The sequence below is a fragment of the Labeo rohita genome, chromosome 5 (genome assembly GCF_022985175.1).
Source record: "Labeo rohita strain BAU-BD-2019 chromosome 5, IGBB_LRoh.1.0, whole genome shotgun sequence".
Lineage (NCBI taxonomy): Eukaryota > Metazoa > Chordata > Actinopteri > Cypriniformes > Cyprinidae > Labeo > Labeo rohita.
The window spans coordinates 31773237-31789346 of NC_066873.1; the positions used below are offsets into that span (position 1 = coordinate 31773237).

Sequence of the window (16110 nt, forward strand, 5' to 3'; positions counted from 1 at the left end):
TAGTCTTAACCAAACACGTCGTTGGAAAGGTCTGACAGTCAAGGTTCCATATTTGGTAGTTATTTTGTAATAGAAGTGATATTGTGACAGAAAATGATTGATTTCCGACAGAAAACTGCGTCAAAAAAATTCAATAGACTTTGGGTGTCACCCAGTTGTTATTTTTGCTATAGGGCCCAAATCGCACAGGAACCAAATTTTTTGTGATATCAACTTCAAATTTGGAACATAACTTGGTTAGACATATGGCTTTGATTTTATAGAAGTTTTAGAGTGCAACATATTTTATAAAATATTTATTTTATAAAAAATATAAAATAAAGATAGTATACCACATTATCTTTACTGTTTAACTTTTATACCTTTTTTATACTTTCATTTTTTAAAATGCTTTCACTTTTGCAATAATCTGCAATGTGTCTTCTTTAAAAAAGAGACCAGCCTTAGGTCTAAAATATAGTTATTTTCACAATCTACTCACTCTGAGAGCTAAAGAAAAAAATGCACTAATTTGCACATTACATCTGTTCTCTGTATCTGTAGGTAAACCAGGTTCTCGAGGTCTGCCAGGACCCAAAGGTGATGCGGGCAGCAGAGGTCCAACTGGGACTCCAGGATCTAAAGGAACAGCTGGTCCTCCAGGTACTTTAAACAAATCAAGCCCACCACACTATCACAAGACTCTAAGGTCCAAGTCACTCTGTGACTCAAGATAAATGTAAATGTGAATAGCTCTTAAGATGACATGTTAAGAAGAGGTTGCGTTAACCGAATTTTTTTTTATCAGTTAGTCCAACTTCAAAATTGTTCTACATCACTGTTTTACCTTTTTTGTAAAGGACGTTTGACCTTCTTTGCACATTCACTTTGTAAACACTGGGTCTGTACTTCCGCAGCGATGACGAGCATTTGAGGTTAAAAAGTTTATAAATTATTTTAGAAAATACCTGATCGTTTCGCTAGATAAGACCCTTATTCCCCTCGGCTGGGATCATGTAGAGCCCTTTGAAGCTGCATTGAAACTGCATTTTTAACCTTCAATCCGTTGAGCACAGAAGTCCACTACATGGAATGTTTTTCTCAAAAAACAATATATTTGCAACTGAAAAAGAAAGACATGAAAATTATTTTGGAAGTGGAGTAATTCATTAAAAAAAGAAGAATATGCTGAAAATTCACTCACCCTTAGGCCATCCAAGCTGTAGATGAGTTTCTCACCGGAACATATTTAGAGAAATTTAGCATTACATCACTTGCTCACCAGTGGATCCTCAGTGAATGGGTGTCATCAGAATGAGAGTCCAAACAGCTATTAAACATCACAATGACCCACAAGTAATCCTGGAAACAAAGATGCTGTGACACCAATCCCCATCATGGAAGAACAAAGCCATCATGTTTACAACTGTGACAATGAGCACTTGTCAAGATAAACCAAACGGTAGATTATCAAAAGTATGTGAAATATGTAAAATTTGTGGTACAGACTCTTTAAAATACGTCCACACACCAGTCTGTTATTGTTGAGACATTTCCACGCCCCTAAACATGACAGGAGACAAAATGAAAAACTGGGCGGTCCTTGGCCATTCAAAGCAGCCAAGGTTTCCAGACCTTCTGCTGTCAGCTTGAAGGTTTGGCTATGCAAGAACTACATGACTCCAGTCCATCAGTTAACATCTTGTGAAGTGGAAAGCTGCATGTTTATAAAAACAAAACCATTGAGACGTTTTTAAATTCAAACCATTGATTCTAGCTAAAATATGTATCCCCTATCAATTACATTGCTTCATCCAGTGAAAACATGGATGACATCTGTGACATCTGAATCAGGAAATAAATATGCTCAGAGAAAGCATGCATCATTTACAAGCGAGTCCAAAACTGCTCTAAACAAATATGTCAATAGATTTTGATTTGAGAGGTAAAACATGAAATAAACTTTTCTCAATGGAGGAAGCATTATTATTAATTACAGGCTGGTATTTTGGTTAGAAGTGATGGTTTAAAGTTAAAATAAAAACAAAATAAAATAAACATGCAGCTTTTCACTTCACAAAATGTTAACTGATGGACTGGATTCGCAGTTCGGATTACTTGTGGATTAGTGTGATGTTTTTATCACCTGTTTGGACTCCAATTCTGACGGCACCCGATGTAATACTACATTTTGATGAAGAAACAAACTCATCTACATCTTGGATGGCCTAAATGGTGAGTATATTTTTTGCCAATTTTTTTTGTCTTAGATTCCCAAAAGTTGTCTTTGTGCATCAGTTTATGTAATTATATCCACTTAAAACAGAGCACTGTTTTCTTGTGGAGCGCTGACCTATGACTTGCAAGAATGTGGTTTCTCACCATGCTGACTGTTCTGCCGTAAGAGACACTATATGGAGACGCTGCCGAGTCAGCATCGAGCCCCAAGTCCTCCTGCCAAAATATTTGTGCTTGGACCACACTATAAAAATCCTTTTTTGTTCACAGCATGTACTGCTGTGCTGGGGCTTGCCTAAAGCACTCACACACACATTGGCTGACATACGTATCACTTACCCCAAGACTCAAAGATAGTATAGAATTTAGTTATAATACATGAAACATGGCCACAAGTATGAAGGGTCTTTTAACCAGAGCCATGACTGACTGAAGGGGCTTTAAATGACCTTAGATCTTTACCCAGGCCCTATGGAGGGGCTCCTCAGCCATATGAATCCAATCTAAATTGAACATGAAATATGTATACAATACTTGCTTCTTATTTCTTCCATATGTTTGCCATTGTGTTGTTTTCCTTGGATTTGCCTTTTTCTTTATGCCTCCATGTCATGCACAATGAACTGTATCTGATTGCTCAAGGTAGGTATGTTTACATAAAGCAAAGTAGATCTTTAGGAAAAAGACATCATGGTATATGGGTAGCTGGCATGACACACTTTGGGATAGCTGACATATGCTGCAGTGTGACAAGATCTAAAACTATTTTCAATAGCTTTTTGATGTTTCTTCTACAACTACTTTATATACAGTTTTACGACTTTATATATAAAGGGTTTATATTAGTTTACCCAAAAATTAAAATTCTGTCATTAATTAATCACCCTCATGTTGTTCCAAACTTGTAAGACCTTTACAAATTAAGTTATTTTTGATTAAATCCGAGAGCTTTCTGACCCTGCATAGACATCAACGCAGTGTTAATTTTGACAGCAAATTTTGATTTAGTGTTCGTTTTTTTTACTAAAATGCCATTAAGTTTTAATCATATTTTAGTTAATTGTTTTAGTTTTAGCCTAGTTTCAGTCGACTAAATATCATAAGGTTTTAGTCAACTAAATCTACAGTAGATTTAGTCAGCTAAAATCCAATGGTTTTAGTGAGTGAGTGATTTTCTGTTTTTCTTTTGTTACTTGATTAACATCAGTGCTACAAACAATAGCAACTAAATTAGGCTAATGTCCCTTTAAAACAGAATGCATGGATGCAATGTACTGAAACACGTCTGATATTCTCCCAACTGTTTACATTCATCTAAGACGTAACCGAGTGTTACATGAATACTCATCAAAACGGACAAACTGACATAATTTTGTGTGTATTTCTCTGAAAGCGTACTCGTGTGCTGTGTGAGAGGTGCTGTTTCAGTGTCTGCACTCAGAAAACCAGACTGATTTTAAATCTGTTGCGTCGTCAAATTTATCCATATGTCTGCTCTTCTCTTACTCCTAGATTTTGACATTTTTTAACATTTTATGAGACGTGCAGCAAATGTATGTTAGCTTATGTCCCGCCGGATAGATCAATAGGCTGTGTTACAGTTCAAATGTACACTTCTAACTTCCTAAGCACACAGGAGATTTGTTAAGAATAAATCTCTTTCCAAATTGTCCCTCCAGGGTTGCCAGGTTTTTACTACAAAACCCGCCCAATTGCTACTCAAAACTAGCCCAAAACTAGCCCAATTGCGATTAGAGGTGTTCCCCTGTTAAAAATCACATTCCGCAGGGTGTTTTGGCAGGTTACCCCTGGTAAAATTTGCGTTCCAATGGTTAAATATCATGTTTTTGGGGTTGCTTCAACCCAGGGTTGCCAGGTTTTCACAAAAAAACCCACCCAATTGCTACTCAAAACTAGCCCAAAACTAGCCCAATTGGTAATTGGCCCAATTGGTAGCCCTGGTAAAAATTGTGTTCCAAGGGGTAAAATACAAATTTTTTGGCAGGGTTCCCCAGGTGAAATTCGCATTCCAACGGATAAATGTTTTTGGGGTTACTTTAAAACAGGGATGCCAGGTATTCACGAAAAACCTGCCCAATTGCTACTCAAAACTAGCCCAAAACTAGCCCAAAACTACCCCAATCGCATTGTGGCAGGGTTCCCCTGGTAAAAATTTTTATCTCAGGGGCAAAATATCATGTTTTTGAGGTCGCTTTAAACCGCGGACATGAAAAACAACCCACTGCAACAGTTTTAAAGTAGCCCAAAACCGCAGACTTCGCAACACTGTGTCCCTCACTTATGTTTTCGTCTCGTTTTTATTAATTTAAAAAAAATCTCAATTGATTTTTTTCATCTCGTTTTCATTGGTGAAAAATGTCATTGACAAAAATTATAAAATTATTCGGCAACAAAATTTAAATTAACAGTGCAACTGAAACATTCAAGGCCTAGAAAGGTAATAAGGACGTCATTAAAATAGTCCATGTGACATCAGTGGTTCAACCATAATTTTATGAAGCTACAAGAATACATTTGTGCACAAAGAAAACAAAAATAATGACTTTATTCAACAATTTCTTCTCTTCCATGTCGGTCTCCGGCGCATGTTCACCAGAGTAGCACACTGTTTCACTATTTTAAAAATGTTCTTACTACCTTTTATTGGCTTTGAACATGGTAGTTGTGAGTTATAAGGGTCTCAGATTTAATCAAAAATATCTCAATTTGTGTTCTGAAGATTAACAAAGGTCGTGTGGGTTTGGAATGACATGAGCGTAAGTAATTAATGAAAGAATTTTGATTTTTGTGTGAACTATCCATTTAACCAAAAGACTACATGGACTCATTTGTATTTTTATTTATTTGTTCTTTTAAAAATTAATTTAGCATACCACAGGGCTATTAAAATGAACTAGTAAGCTAAAAAGTGATTCTAAAAATAGTGATTTTTCTTTTAAATAATATAAATTATATATATATATTTAATCATATAAATTTAACCTAAAATCTTGAGGAAATGGGAGCAATAGAACAATATTGTTGGTAGTACAATAGTACAATGCTGGTATCAGAAGGAAACATTTATTCAGTGGTAAGTGAAGGATGTTACTGCCAAATTCAGTGATCAGATTCTTGTGTGTCTGAGTCAGCAGCATTTGGGTCCACGCACTTCCTGTTAAAGGGAAACAGGACATCCTCTTTACAATGATGCTCTTACAGACACACAATGAACTGTTATTCACTCAATTGGCATTCCATGAAGCCGCAGACTCCGCATGATCTGTGCTATGACACTTTTATAAGAATGAATATTGTCCACTGCTGTCGGCATTGCTGCGGCGACAAATTTTCTATTATATTATTATGCAAATTATTATGGTATTATGCAAATCAAGCAAAAGAGGTATGTTTATGGTGAAAAGATTGACAGTATTCATGCCACAGCACTATATCAGTGCATTTAGCACCTGTCTAAGCTGGATTGTGGGTGGCTAGTGAATAATAAGAAACAGGTTTTTACACTGCAGAAATGACTTGATGAAAACTGAAAAAATGAAAACCGGTAACTCATATTGGAGGAATTTTATCCTACTTCTCATCGAACCTTTTTTTTCCAATTTACTTCAGTAAACATTTTATCAAACACCTAAATGAGAAACTGTACGCAGAACGTAGGGATGTCAGAGGAGAGGAAAATAAAAGAAGCGACAGGAACAGAAAAAAGAAACAAAGACAGCCGGATGAAACTCTTGTTCTGTTTGTTTTGCAATCACACTGTCTCGCACACCAGCCGTGACGTAGCTTTTCTTTCCTTCATTTTTTTTCGCTTAATCAAAACTAACAAGCAACAAGGAACCAGCTGGAAGGATTTTGTGTAGATGCACACATTCACACACACACATTCAGACAGAGAGCTGTATGAATCAGCGCCGTCACTGGCCAGGTTTTAATTTATTACACACCAGAGTCACTAATATGCTTCGGCATTTAGCAGTGTTTATTTGAGTTTTCCCAGCTCTCCCTGTTAGAGCTGAGCACATGGCCATTATGAACCCCCTCCTGTTAATTACAGCCCACACACACACACGCAGAGTAACACACAAATACACACTGTTCTCCTGCCCCTTATTAACCTGTTTCCTAGAACAGCCGTGTATCGAAACCAAATACCTCATTCTACCTCAGTGTGCGATCTCTTCTACTTCCCCTCCTTCTCTTTAGGACGTTAAACATCCAGTAACTTCCTTGGAATCCTTTTATCATATACTGTAGCTGCTCAACATAGTGTGCAAGAAGCACTCTATACGTTCTCCTATTTCCTGTTAGCTTTCTGTTGAACAGGACAAGAGTGTCTTATAATTGACTACTCAGGGGAAAGATAGCTTGAAAGGTAGCACTTTGTGGGTTTTATTTGTTGAGCTTTCTCATACTTCACTTTTTTTTGCTTTCTCCTCAGGTCCACAGGGACCACCGGGCCTCCCAGGAGAGAGGGGCCTCTCTGGGCCACCCGGCCCTCCTGGGCCCCCCGGACCACCAGCCACAGTACCAGAACAAGATGGTATGATTACTAATCATTTAAGGGACTTAAAAGATAACGTACAGTCATCCGGTCTTTATCCCAAATTAAAAGCCAGAACTAAGGGTGATTAAATCTTGTATCACCTTAAAGGGGTTTATTTTGGAATAATGAATGGCGGATTGTACTTTTCTACTCTTACTACACTATTGTTTAAAAGTTTGGGGTCAGTTAGAATTTTATTTTATTTATTTTTAAAGAAATTAATACACTGCTATTCAAAAGTTTGGGATCAGTAAGATTTTTAATGTTTTTTTTTAAAAGTTTCTTATGCTCATGAAGGCTGTTTATTTGGTAACACTTTACAATAAGGTTCATTGGTTAACTACATTAGTTAACATGGACTAAGAATGAACAATACTTCTACAGCATTTATTAATCTTAGTTAATGTTAATTTCAGCATTTACTAATGCATTTTTAAAATCACAAGTTATGTTTGTTAACATTAGTTAATGCACTGTGAACAAACTTATTTTTATTAGACTGTTTTTATTAACTAACATTAACAAAGATTAATAAGTACTGTAATAAATGTATTGTTCATTGTTTGTTCATTTTAGTTAATACATTAACTGACGTTAACTAATGTAACCTTATTGTAAATTGTTACCGTTTATTTTGTCAAAAATACAGAAAACAATGTCATATTGTAGTGCTTTTTTAGAATTTTTTGATGAATAAAAAGTTAAACAGCATTTGTTCAAAATAGAAATCATTTCTAACAATATACACTACTGTTCAAAAGTTTGGGGTCAGAAATGTTTCTGTTACTGAAAGGAATTAATACTTTTATTCCACAAGGATGTAATAAAAAGTGATAGCAAAGACTTACATTGTTGGAAAAGATTTATATTTTAAATAAATGCTGTTATTTTTAAACTTTTTATACATCAAAAACTCCTGAAAGTATCACAGGTTCCAAAAACAAATATTTGGCAGCACAACTGTTTCCAAAATTGATAATAAAAGTAATAAATCAGCATATTAGAATGATTTCTGAAGGATCATGTGACACTTAAGACTGGAGTGATGGCTTATGAAAACTCAGCTTTGCATCACATTAATAAATTAAATTTTATATATTAAATATTATATATTGATATTAAAAAAGAAACTATTATTTTATACTGTAATGACGTTTTGTAATATTACTGTTTTTTCTGTATTTTTGCTTAATTAAATGCAGCCTTGATGAGTACAGTATAAGAGACTTTTAAAAAAAAAACAACAAAAAAAAAAAACATTACAAGTTTTACTGATCCCAAACATTTGAACGGCAGTGTACTATTATGCAGTAAGGATGCATTAAATTGATCAAAAGTCACAGTAAAGAGGTTATAATATTTCAAAAGATGCTGTTCTTTTCATCAAAGAATCCTGAAAAAAATGTATTGTCATTTTTGACCAAAGAAATGCATAAAAAAGTTCTTAAACCCGGGAAAAAGTCCAACCTGAGTTTGAACAGCACACACTACTCAATACTCAGACGTTTGAAGTCAGTAAGATCTTATTTTTCATGGCTGCTTATCAAATAACAAAATAAATGGACATGAAATGCTGCTTTAAATTGAAATTATTTTGTTATGTAAGAAGAAACAGACCACGGTGTGATAGAAGAAAATATAGGAAATCATTTCCCTGGAAAGGCAGTCAGTTATACAGTTTTGTGGTCATTGTGCAAAAATATTTGACCACAGAATGCCACAACTGACCAATCAGAATCAAGTATCCTGGAGAGCTGTTACATTTGCCCACATTTGCTGTTTTTGGACCCCTTCCCCTCTCTCTCTCTCTCTCTCTCTCTCTCTGTCTGGCTTCAGGAACTATGTATGCTTCACTCTCCCATGTGGCTCTTCAGATTTTTCACACCTTTAGAATCGAGTTGTGAGGGAAACTGCTATAGTGCAGAACCAGATGGATGCATGTAGACACACACACATTGTAGTCAGTTGCTTTCAGTGTGGAACAGGTTCAGTTATTAGCGCAAGCCAGTTTTGCAAGTCTAAACCTCATTAGTAGACAGTCAGTTCAAATTCATTTACTTTCTACAATGATATTTCCTGATGGTGCAATGGGAAACTTCATATGAGTCCAAAATGAATGTGAATAGAAACAGAGGAACAGATTGAGGAATTAGTCTTACACAGGGGCATCTCTCCTCTCATTCCTTCTTTTTTCCTCCCCTGCCGTTGATTAAAATGGCAGGTTTCAAGAGGTAAAGCAGGCTAGACTCAATAGTCACATGCTGGGAAAAAGACCTGTCTGTCTGCTGCTGATGTCACTCAACCACTTCCAGATGTGCATGGCCAAAACAGCAGGGTAGAGCGGGAAAAGTGTGTGTGTGTGTGCTGTCTTGAGACTTACACTCAGTTAAAGTATAAGCACGAGGGAGTGTTTTAGAATAGAAGCAATAATGTTTTAGTGTGTGTGTGTCGTCACTCTCGAAGAGGACTGGCCCATGTAGAAGACTGACTCTTCACCTCGGCTCAGTTTTATATCTGCTCTCCGTTGAAGGGGACGTAGGTCTGCCCAGACCTCATAAAGTTTGAGAATTTAGAATTTCGGGGCCTTAGAACTTTATAACTCAGTTAAGGCTGTTACTCCCATGATTCTACCTTCAAAGTAATCAGGACAATTAAAGAGTCTGCAAGGGGCTTCCATAGAAAAACACTATGTTTATTGGAGTTTCCTGTCTGGGTCTGAGCTCTGGGATGCCCTGCAGCCACCAAGACTATACAGCAGCAAACTCACCTGCTGGGGGGGACGGACGGACAGAGATGGGAATCTGCCTTTATAATGTCAAGGGCTGAATCAGTACTCGCAGGCCCACTGTGGGAACATTTCCAGCAGTTACAAAACTTGAAGAGACAAGACAAAACATCTATTATGTCTACTGTGTGTAGACCAGCAACATAAAAAGAAAAAGAAAAAGAAAAAATAATAAAAATAAGGTGCTAGTAAAATATATAAACTAATAGGAGTTCAGCAATAAATAAAGAGATAAGCTTTTTTTGTATGTTTCTATAGTATGTTTTTATTGGTTGATTATAAATGTAAAAAAATATATGCTCTGATTTTCAGGGTTTCAGGCAGAGAGGGGTAACAAAGGGGAAAATTACAGCCCACACAAGAGAGAGACAAAGAAAACCATTAGGCTCTGATACAAAAGAAAACTGCTGGCTTGTAATTTTATCTGTCACTTTTTTGTGATTTAATTCAGTTTTCGTGGCAGAAATAAAAAGCCAGCTCATCAAAATGCCACAACCAATATTATAATTTATGGTGCGCTAATATTTTATGACCTGCTACAAATGACATCACTGTTTATTCTTGTCTAAACAGCGCCGTCTACAGGCAAGTAGCCGTAATGACACTCTGCTTCAGATCCTGGACATTAATTTTTCTTTTTCGTTACAGGCCTGAAAAAAGACGGTCTGCTTCATAACAATTTCCCTGACCTCAGAGTGACACCTTCACATGGACCACCAGGTCCTCCTGGACCCACCGGTCAGTGAATCAGAATTTTCTTTTTTACACTATTGGATATTTATACCATGGATCACACTACAATCTAAAAAATTCTGGGTTAAAAACAGCCCAGCGCTGAGTGAAATATGGACAAACCCAGTGTCTTAAATGTTTAACCCAACATTTTAGAAATAATAGAAACCTCTTAAAAATACAATATTTAGGGCGTAAAATGAACCCAAAATGGGTTGGAAATGAACATTAATATGTTCAATAAATGAATAAGTTGGGTAAATAATATTTAAATAATAAACATGTTTTAATCTGATGCTTTAGTCTGATTTTTAATTAACCTATTATGATTCATTTTTTAATTTTTTAAACAATAGTTGAGTTAAAAAAAAAACTACCTAGAAGACTGGGGTTAAACATCTAAACAACCCAGTCACTGGGTTTGTCCATATTTCATCCAGCGCTGGGTTGTTTTTAACCCAGCATGTTTTAGAGTGTACATTTAAACTTTACACTTTTGAAAGCCTGATTTGAAAACAAAGAATAAAAATCTGCTGAATTTATGCCACATACTCACTGAATGCAATATGTGATTAATGAAGGTAATTTAACTCATTTAAGTAATTTCATTGTTACAAATATTTACTAAAAATCCAGTCAAATTTATATTAAATTGGCAGAGTATCTACAGAACCTTAGTGAATCACCCTTAATTTCCTTTTGCAGTTTTTATGTTTTTTTCCCCTGTTAATGTCTCTGCATGAGATTTGCCAACTCATTGTTACTTCAGCCATTAATTCTTCTGCATATTGGCATATTTTACTTTTCCACACACTGCAAACTGGATATTGAAAACATGCCACTAAAAATGCCACTAAACTCAAAGTTGCCTTATTATTGTGGTCTGTCTTAAATTACTTATTGTTTCAGTATGATTAAATGCAATGGATGTTACTCTAGATAAAATATGACTCTTGTGCTGGATGTGAAATATTGAATTTGTGTTTAATGAGTTTTATTCTGTCTCTGGACACAAACACTGTCTTCTTTTTCTGTGAAGTGATTTTTTTTCTTTAGAACTGGCGTTTATTTAATCCAGAAATCCACCTACTAGCTTTAACACAAGCAGCCATCTGATTCACGAGAATGTACATTCTCATCTTTAACATGATTAATAGCAGGTATTAAATAACTAGTGGGTGCTATAGTTCATTTATATAAGTGAGGATAGCAAAATAAAGTAAACTGTGACATATTATATCCAGTCAATGGACTACCAGTAAAATGTATAACAATGGGACCAAAAATTTGATTTGACCCTTTAACCTGACCATGTTTTGTTACATACATTTCTATCATCTGTTAGTTATCTGACATTATCAAGATGAATTTGTTCTGACAACTCTTTTAACTGTTGAGTTCTTGTCATATTTTATTACCGTTTTCTAAACTATAGCAAATAATTGATAATGTGAAAAATGCTGAAGGTGTCTGAATACATTTGGGTTTGACTAGTTTTTTTATTTTATCAAATAAGTTTTGAAGCCTTTAATTGTTAAACAATGCTTGCTGGGTGATAAGTTTCAGTTAGAAGTTCCTGCATCATTTCAGACCATCATGCATCCATAATTTTTAAACTTCTTTATTGAGTTACTCCTAATTATCAGTTGTTCATTTGTTATGTTAAAAGACATTTTCCCATAGCAGTATCCATCATGTTTAAACCCAAATCTGCTATTTCAAGCAACTTATTGCAGCAGGTTTACAAATCAAAGTATGCCTAAAATGGTTGATTTGGTCAGAATGGACAGTTTTAATCATTTATTCTATTATTTGAGTATCACGCTGGACATTATAATGTTTTCCATATGTTATTTCTAGCTGCTGATGAAACATGTCAGGGCAATGCCACAATGTCAGATCATGAATGGTTTATTCAGATGTTAATTGTGTGTTTTGCAGGTCCTCAAGGACCGATAGGACCCAGTGGACCACCAGGCCCTATGGGACAAACTGTAAGTTATAGTCTATTCCGACGAGTGTGTGAATATGAGTGTGTACTAATCACATCATCCCTTTCTCATGTATTCAGGGAAAGCCAGGAACTCCTGGTTTGCAAGGCCCTGTGGGACCAAAAGGCGACCGAGGCGAAAGAGTGAGTGCACAAGCATAAACCTACCCAGAGTGCAACACTGCCTAAATAAACTGTGAAATTCTCAAACTTAAAGAAGACCTATTATGCCCTTTTTTACAATATGTAATATAAGTCTCAGGTGTCCCCAGAATGTGTCTGTGAAGTTTCAGCTCAAAATACTTCACAGATCATTTAATATATTGTTTTAAACATGCTTACTTTGAGTGGAAGCAGAAATACGTGTTTTCCTGCATGTCTCTTTAAATGCAAATGAGCTGCTGCTCCCTGCCCCCTTTTTTCCTGAATAGGACTGTGCCTTTGTAGCTCTTATCTCAGATACTCTGCTAAAAACATCTTTTTGGTGTTGTTTACCATGTGTGTCACGCTGAAATCATGCGTTTTAAACCATATTAGTTTAAACGTCTGGTTTTCTGAGCACACACATCTGAAACATGTGCACAGAAGGCAGCTGTCACATGGCATGTGTGTACTACACTAAGTTCTCTTTCATGTCTTATTGCTTAAACTGTCAAATACACACAAGTTTATATTAAAAACACCCAGGAGTTACAAAAATAGTCTGGCTGGGAAAGAAATTGCATGTTTATATTAGATCTGTGTGGCAGCAGCATAATATACAGTAAATAAATCAATAAATGAGGCTGGAACTCTAAATAGTGTTCTGTGCTCGTCTGTGCAGCCATAGGACAGAACAGTTAGCAGCTTTGCAAACTTTTTCCATGGCGTTAGAACATTGTCTCTTGTGAAAACACAATGGCACAAGCTTGCAGAGAAAGGCTTACCAAAAAAATGTACTGGGTTGTTCTTTTTCACATTTTCTGGATTGGTGGATGCACCGGGGACATGATTATAGCACTTAAACATGGAAAAAGTCAGATTTTCATGACATGTCACCTTTAATTTGCCTCCACAGGGACCTCTAGGATATCCTGGAGAGAGAGGGTTCAAAGGAGAGCCGGTAAGAACATCCACCTCCTACGTCGTCCAAAAAAGCATAAAGACAGCTTTATAAAAGCAGACCATATGACTTGTCACAAGTCTTCTGAAGCCGTACAGTAAGTTTCTGTGAGAAGTAGATCATTATTCACACTTTTTTTTCCTAGGGAGTGCCAGGACCTAAAGGAGAGCCAGGGGAGAAAGGTCTTCCGGTAAGACAAGCCCATCAGGAGTCCTGTTAGTCTCACTCACTCTCTGCTCATGTTAAACCTTTACAGGAGGGAGCGTGGGAGAGAAATGATCAGTCCCTGAACTCATGAGTGCGGGGAAAATGCCATTCACTTAAATCTGTTTAAATGCATTGATTTTAATGCAGCAATAATCTCTTTCCTCATACCTGCTTATCGTTGTTCTAGAGCGATTTGAACGTAAGAGATTTTGACATTTGCCATGATGTTTTTGTCATTCTCCGTTTTAGGTTTTCATTGCTCATCCTGTCATTCATCTGTGTTTTAACATCAACGATCACGTTAAATCCATCAGTGGAATTTTCATCTTTTCTCATTACGCATTTGTGAAAAATCGAAGCAAATTTAAAGAACGAATGAAAACTCCACTGAAAGGATTTGCTCCACAAACGCTGTTCATTGCTTACTTACAGTACTCACTGTTAGCACATTATATGTCTTGGTTTTGTGTGCACTGGTATTGTTTCCATATGAACAAGAGGTTGCCCTTTATGACTGATCTGAGACCAGATTTTGTCTTTCTAGTCTCAGGTTAGCATACAAGGGCATAATCTATTCAGAATGTGCAGTGATGTTAATGTTGTCGATTTTGATTGGTTGGTGGTTGGGGCTGTCTCTGAGTGTTTCCCCTGTCCTCTAAAGCTGATTCCTTTTCGTTACTGTCTCCATGGCTGCCTTTCACAGCCACCAGTCTCTTAGCTACCAACTCTGGCATATACCCAACACACAGAGAAGTTAAATCTTTGCTTTGTCGTGCTGTTACGACAGAGAAGAAACATTGTACTATTGATATAACCTTTGTGTGTACACCATTGTAAATTGATTAATCAGGGTTGTCCAGCAACTAAACCGCTGGGTCAAAACCGCAGAGTGGATGAAACAAGAACAAACATCTTTGTAAGGTGTGTTGTGTATATGCTACATTTTAGCATTTGCAGGGATTTGGTGTGTGGATGGATGTGTGGATGGATACAGCTATCCCTCAGTGTCCCACAGTGCATTGCTGCATGATCCCATCTCATTCCGCAGCTTGTGATCTTCCTTTTCGCCTCCTTAACTTACATCTAACCATCTGAGTTTGAGCATTGAGCGATTACTAGTCAAACAAATGTTCTGTTTAATTGCATTACATTTTTATACTCAACCTATTGTGAAAGGCTTGCAAAGCCTTTTAGTTCACAGCAAATTGATGTATGGTTTTCCGCACGACCTGTTGAACCCAGAAGATCTGTGTTATTAATCATAAGACAGATAATTTTATCAAATCCTATAGGTGTAGTATCTCTGCTTTACGTAGACTCCTTAGAGATTTATACATAATATGTATAAAGACCATACAGTTATTTGAAGATTAATCGCTTCACATTTGTCAACGGGAGGCCGGGCGCGCATATACAACCGTGGAGAAAGATTTTGGATCTTAGCCATACTTACATCCCTTAATGAATATGGTATTTTATTGAAGAAATGATATTATATATTGTTAGCTGTTTTATTTGGCTAGATGAACTACCTCCTGCTCTCACAGGCACTAACTTTTACATAAACCTTACATACATAACTCTTTCCTGAGTTCATCAATAATGCTGTTTTTCTAACGTGTGCTTGAGCTTGGGACTGTTGTGTAGAATGTACATTATGTGACTGGTTTCTTTACACTGTTCATGAAATGCCTACCAAAGCCACATAAGTATTTCAGCAGTTTTTTTGTAAAATAGTACAAAGGTTTTCCATTAGATCTGTTTTTGATGTCCAAGTATACTGATTCTTTGCAGGGCTGAGTAAAAATATTGATTTTTCAATAATAGTTTAGTATGGAAGGTGGAAAGTTCTTTCTGTCAGTGTTTCCTGCACTGCTTTTCAACAGTTTTCAGGGCTACAACAAATGTTGAGTTGTTCACAGTAAATGAAAATAATTGTCTTTGTACTGACTTTACAGACTTGATGTGTGAAAAACACAACGGTAGTTACATTACCACTGAAATTCAATTAACAAATGACTTTTATGTGTTATTTTTAGTGAATCAAAATGTACAGTGTATTATTCTTTTTACTGAATCGCAAACATGCAGGACAATCAGTGTAGTCTGATTTTCAAACAAATGACTCCTACGAGTCGATTCTTTATAAAGAAATGAACAACTCATATCATATGCAATTTTGACATGTTTGAATCAGTCTGGAAAACTTACTTGTATTATTTACTTTATCAGGAGAGAGAATTTCTTGAATTTGTACATTACCAGTCAAAAGTTTTTAAACGGTAAGATTTTTTTATATTTTTTTTTTTTTAAAGATGTCTCTTCTGCTCACCAAGCCTGCATTTATTTGATCCAAAGTACAACAAAAATGTTTAAATATTTTTACTATTTAAAATAAGTTTTGTATTTGAATATATTGTAAAATACAATTTATTCCTGTGATCAAAGCTAAATTTTCAGCGGCATAGATTACTCCAGTCTTCAGTGTCACACGATCCTTCAGAAATCATTCC

At 36.1% G+C, this 16110-nt stretch overlaps 1 protein-coding gene across 3 annotated transcripts in view; it reads left to right on the plus strand.

Moving 5' to 3' along the window:
* emid1 (EMI domain containing 1) overlaps window positions 1-16110 on the plus strand; it is an 88487-nt gene that overhangs the window by 66463 nt on the left and 5914 nt on the right. For 2 of the 3 annotated variants that reach the window (XM_051110228.1, XM_051110227.1), the window contains exons 8-14: window positions 544-642; window positions 6677-6778; window positions 10215-10304; window positions 12240-12292; window positions 12370-12432; window positions 13346-13390; window positions 13536-13580. In XM_051110228.1, the coding sequence (XP_050966185.1) occupies window positions 544-642; window positions 6677-6778; window positions 10215-10304; window positions 12240-12292; window positions 12370-12432; window positions 13346-13390; window positions 13536-13580 (497 nt within the window). Of the gene's footprint in view, window positions 1-543; window positions 643-6676; window positions 6779-10214; window positions 10305-12239; window positions 12293-12369; window positions 12433-13345; window positions 13391-13535; window positions 13581-13784; window positions 13797-16110 lie in introns of all 3 variants that reach the window. The other variant, XM_051110226.1, reaches the window with a different exon arrangement.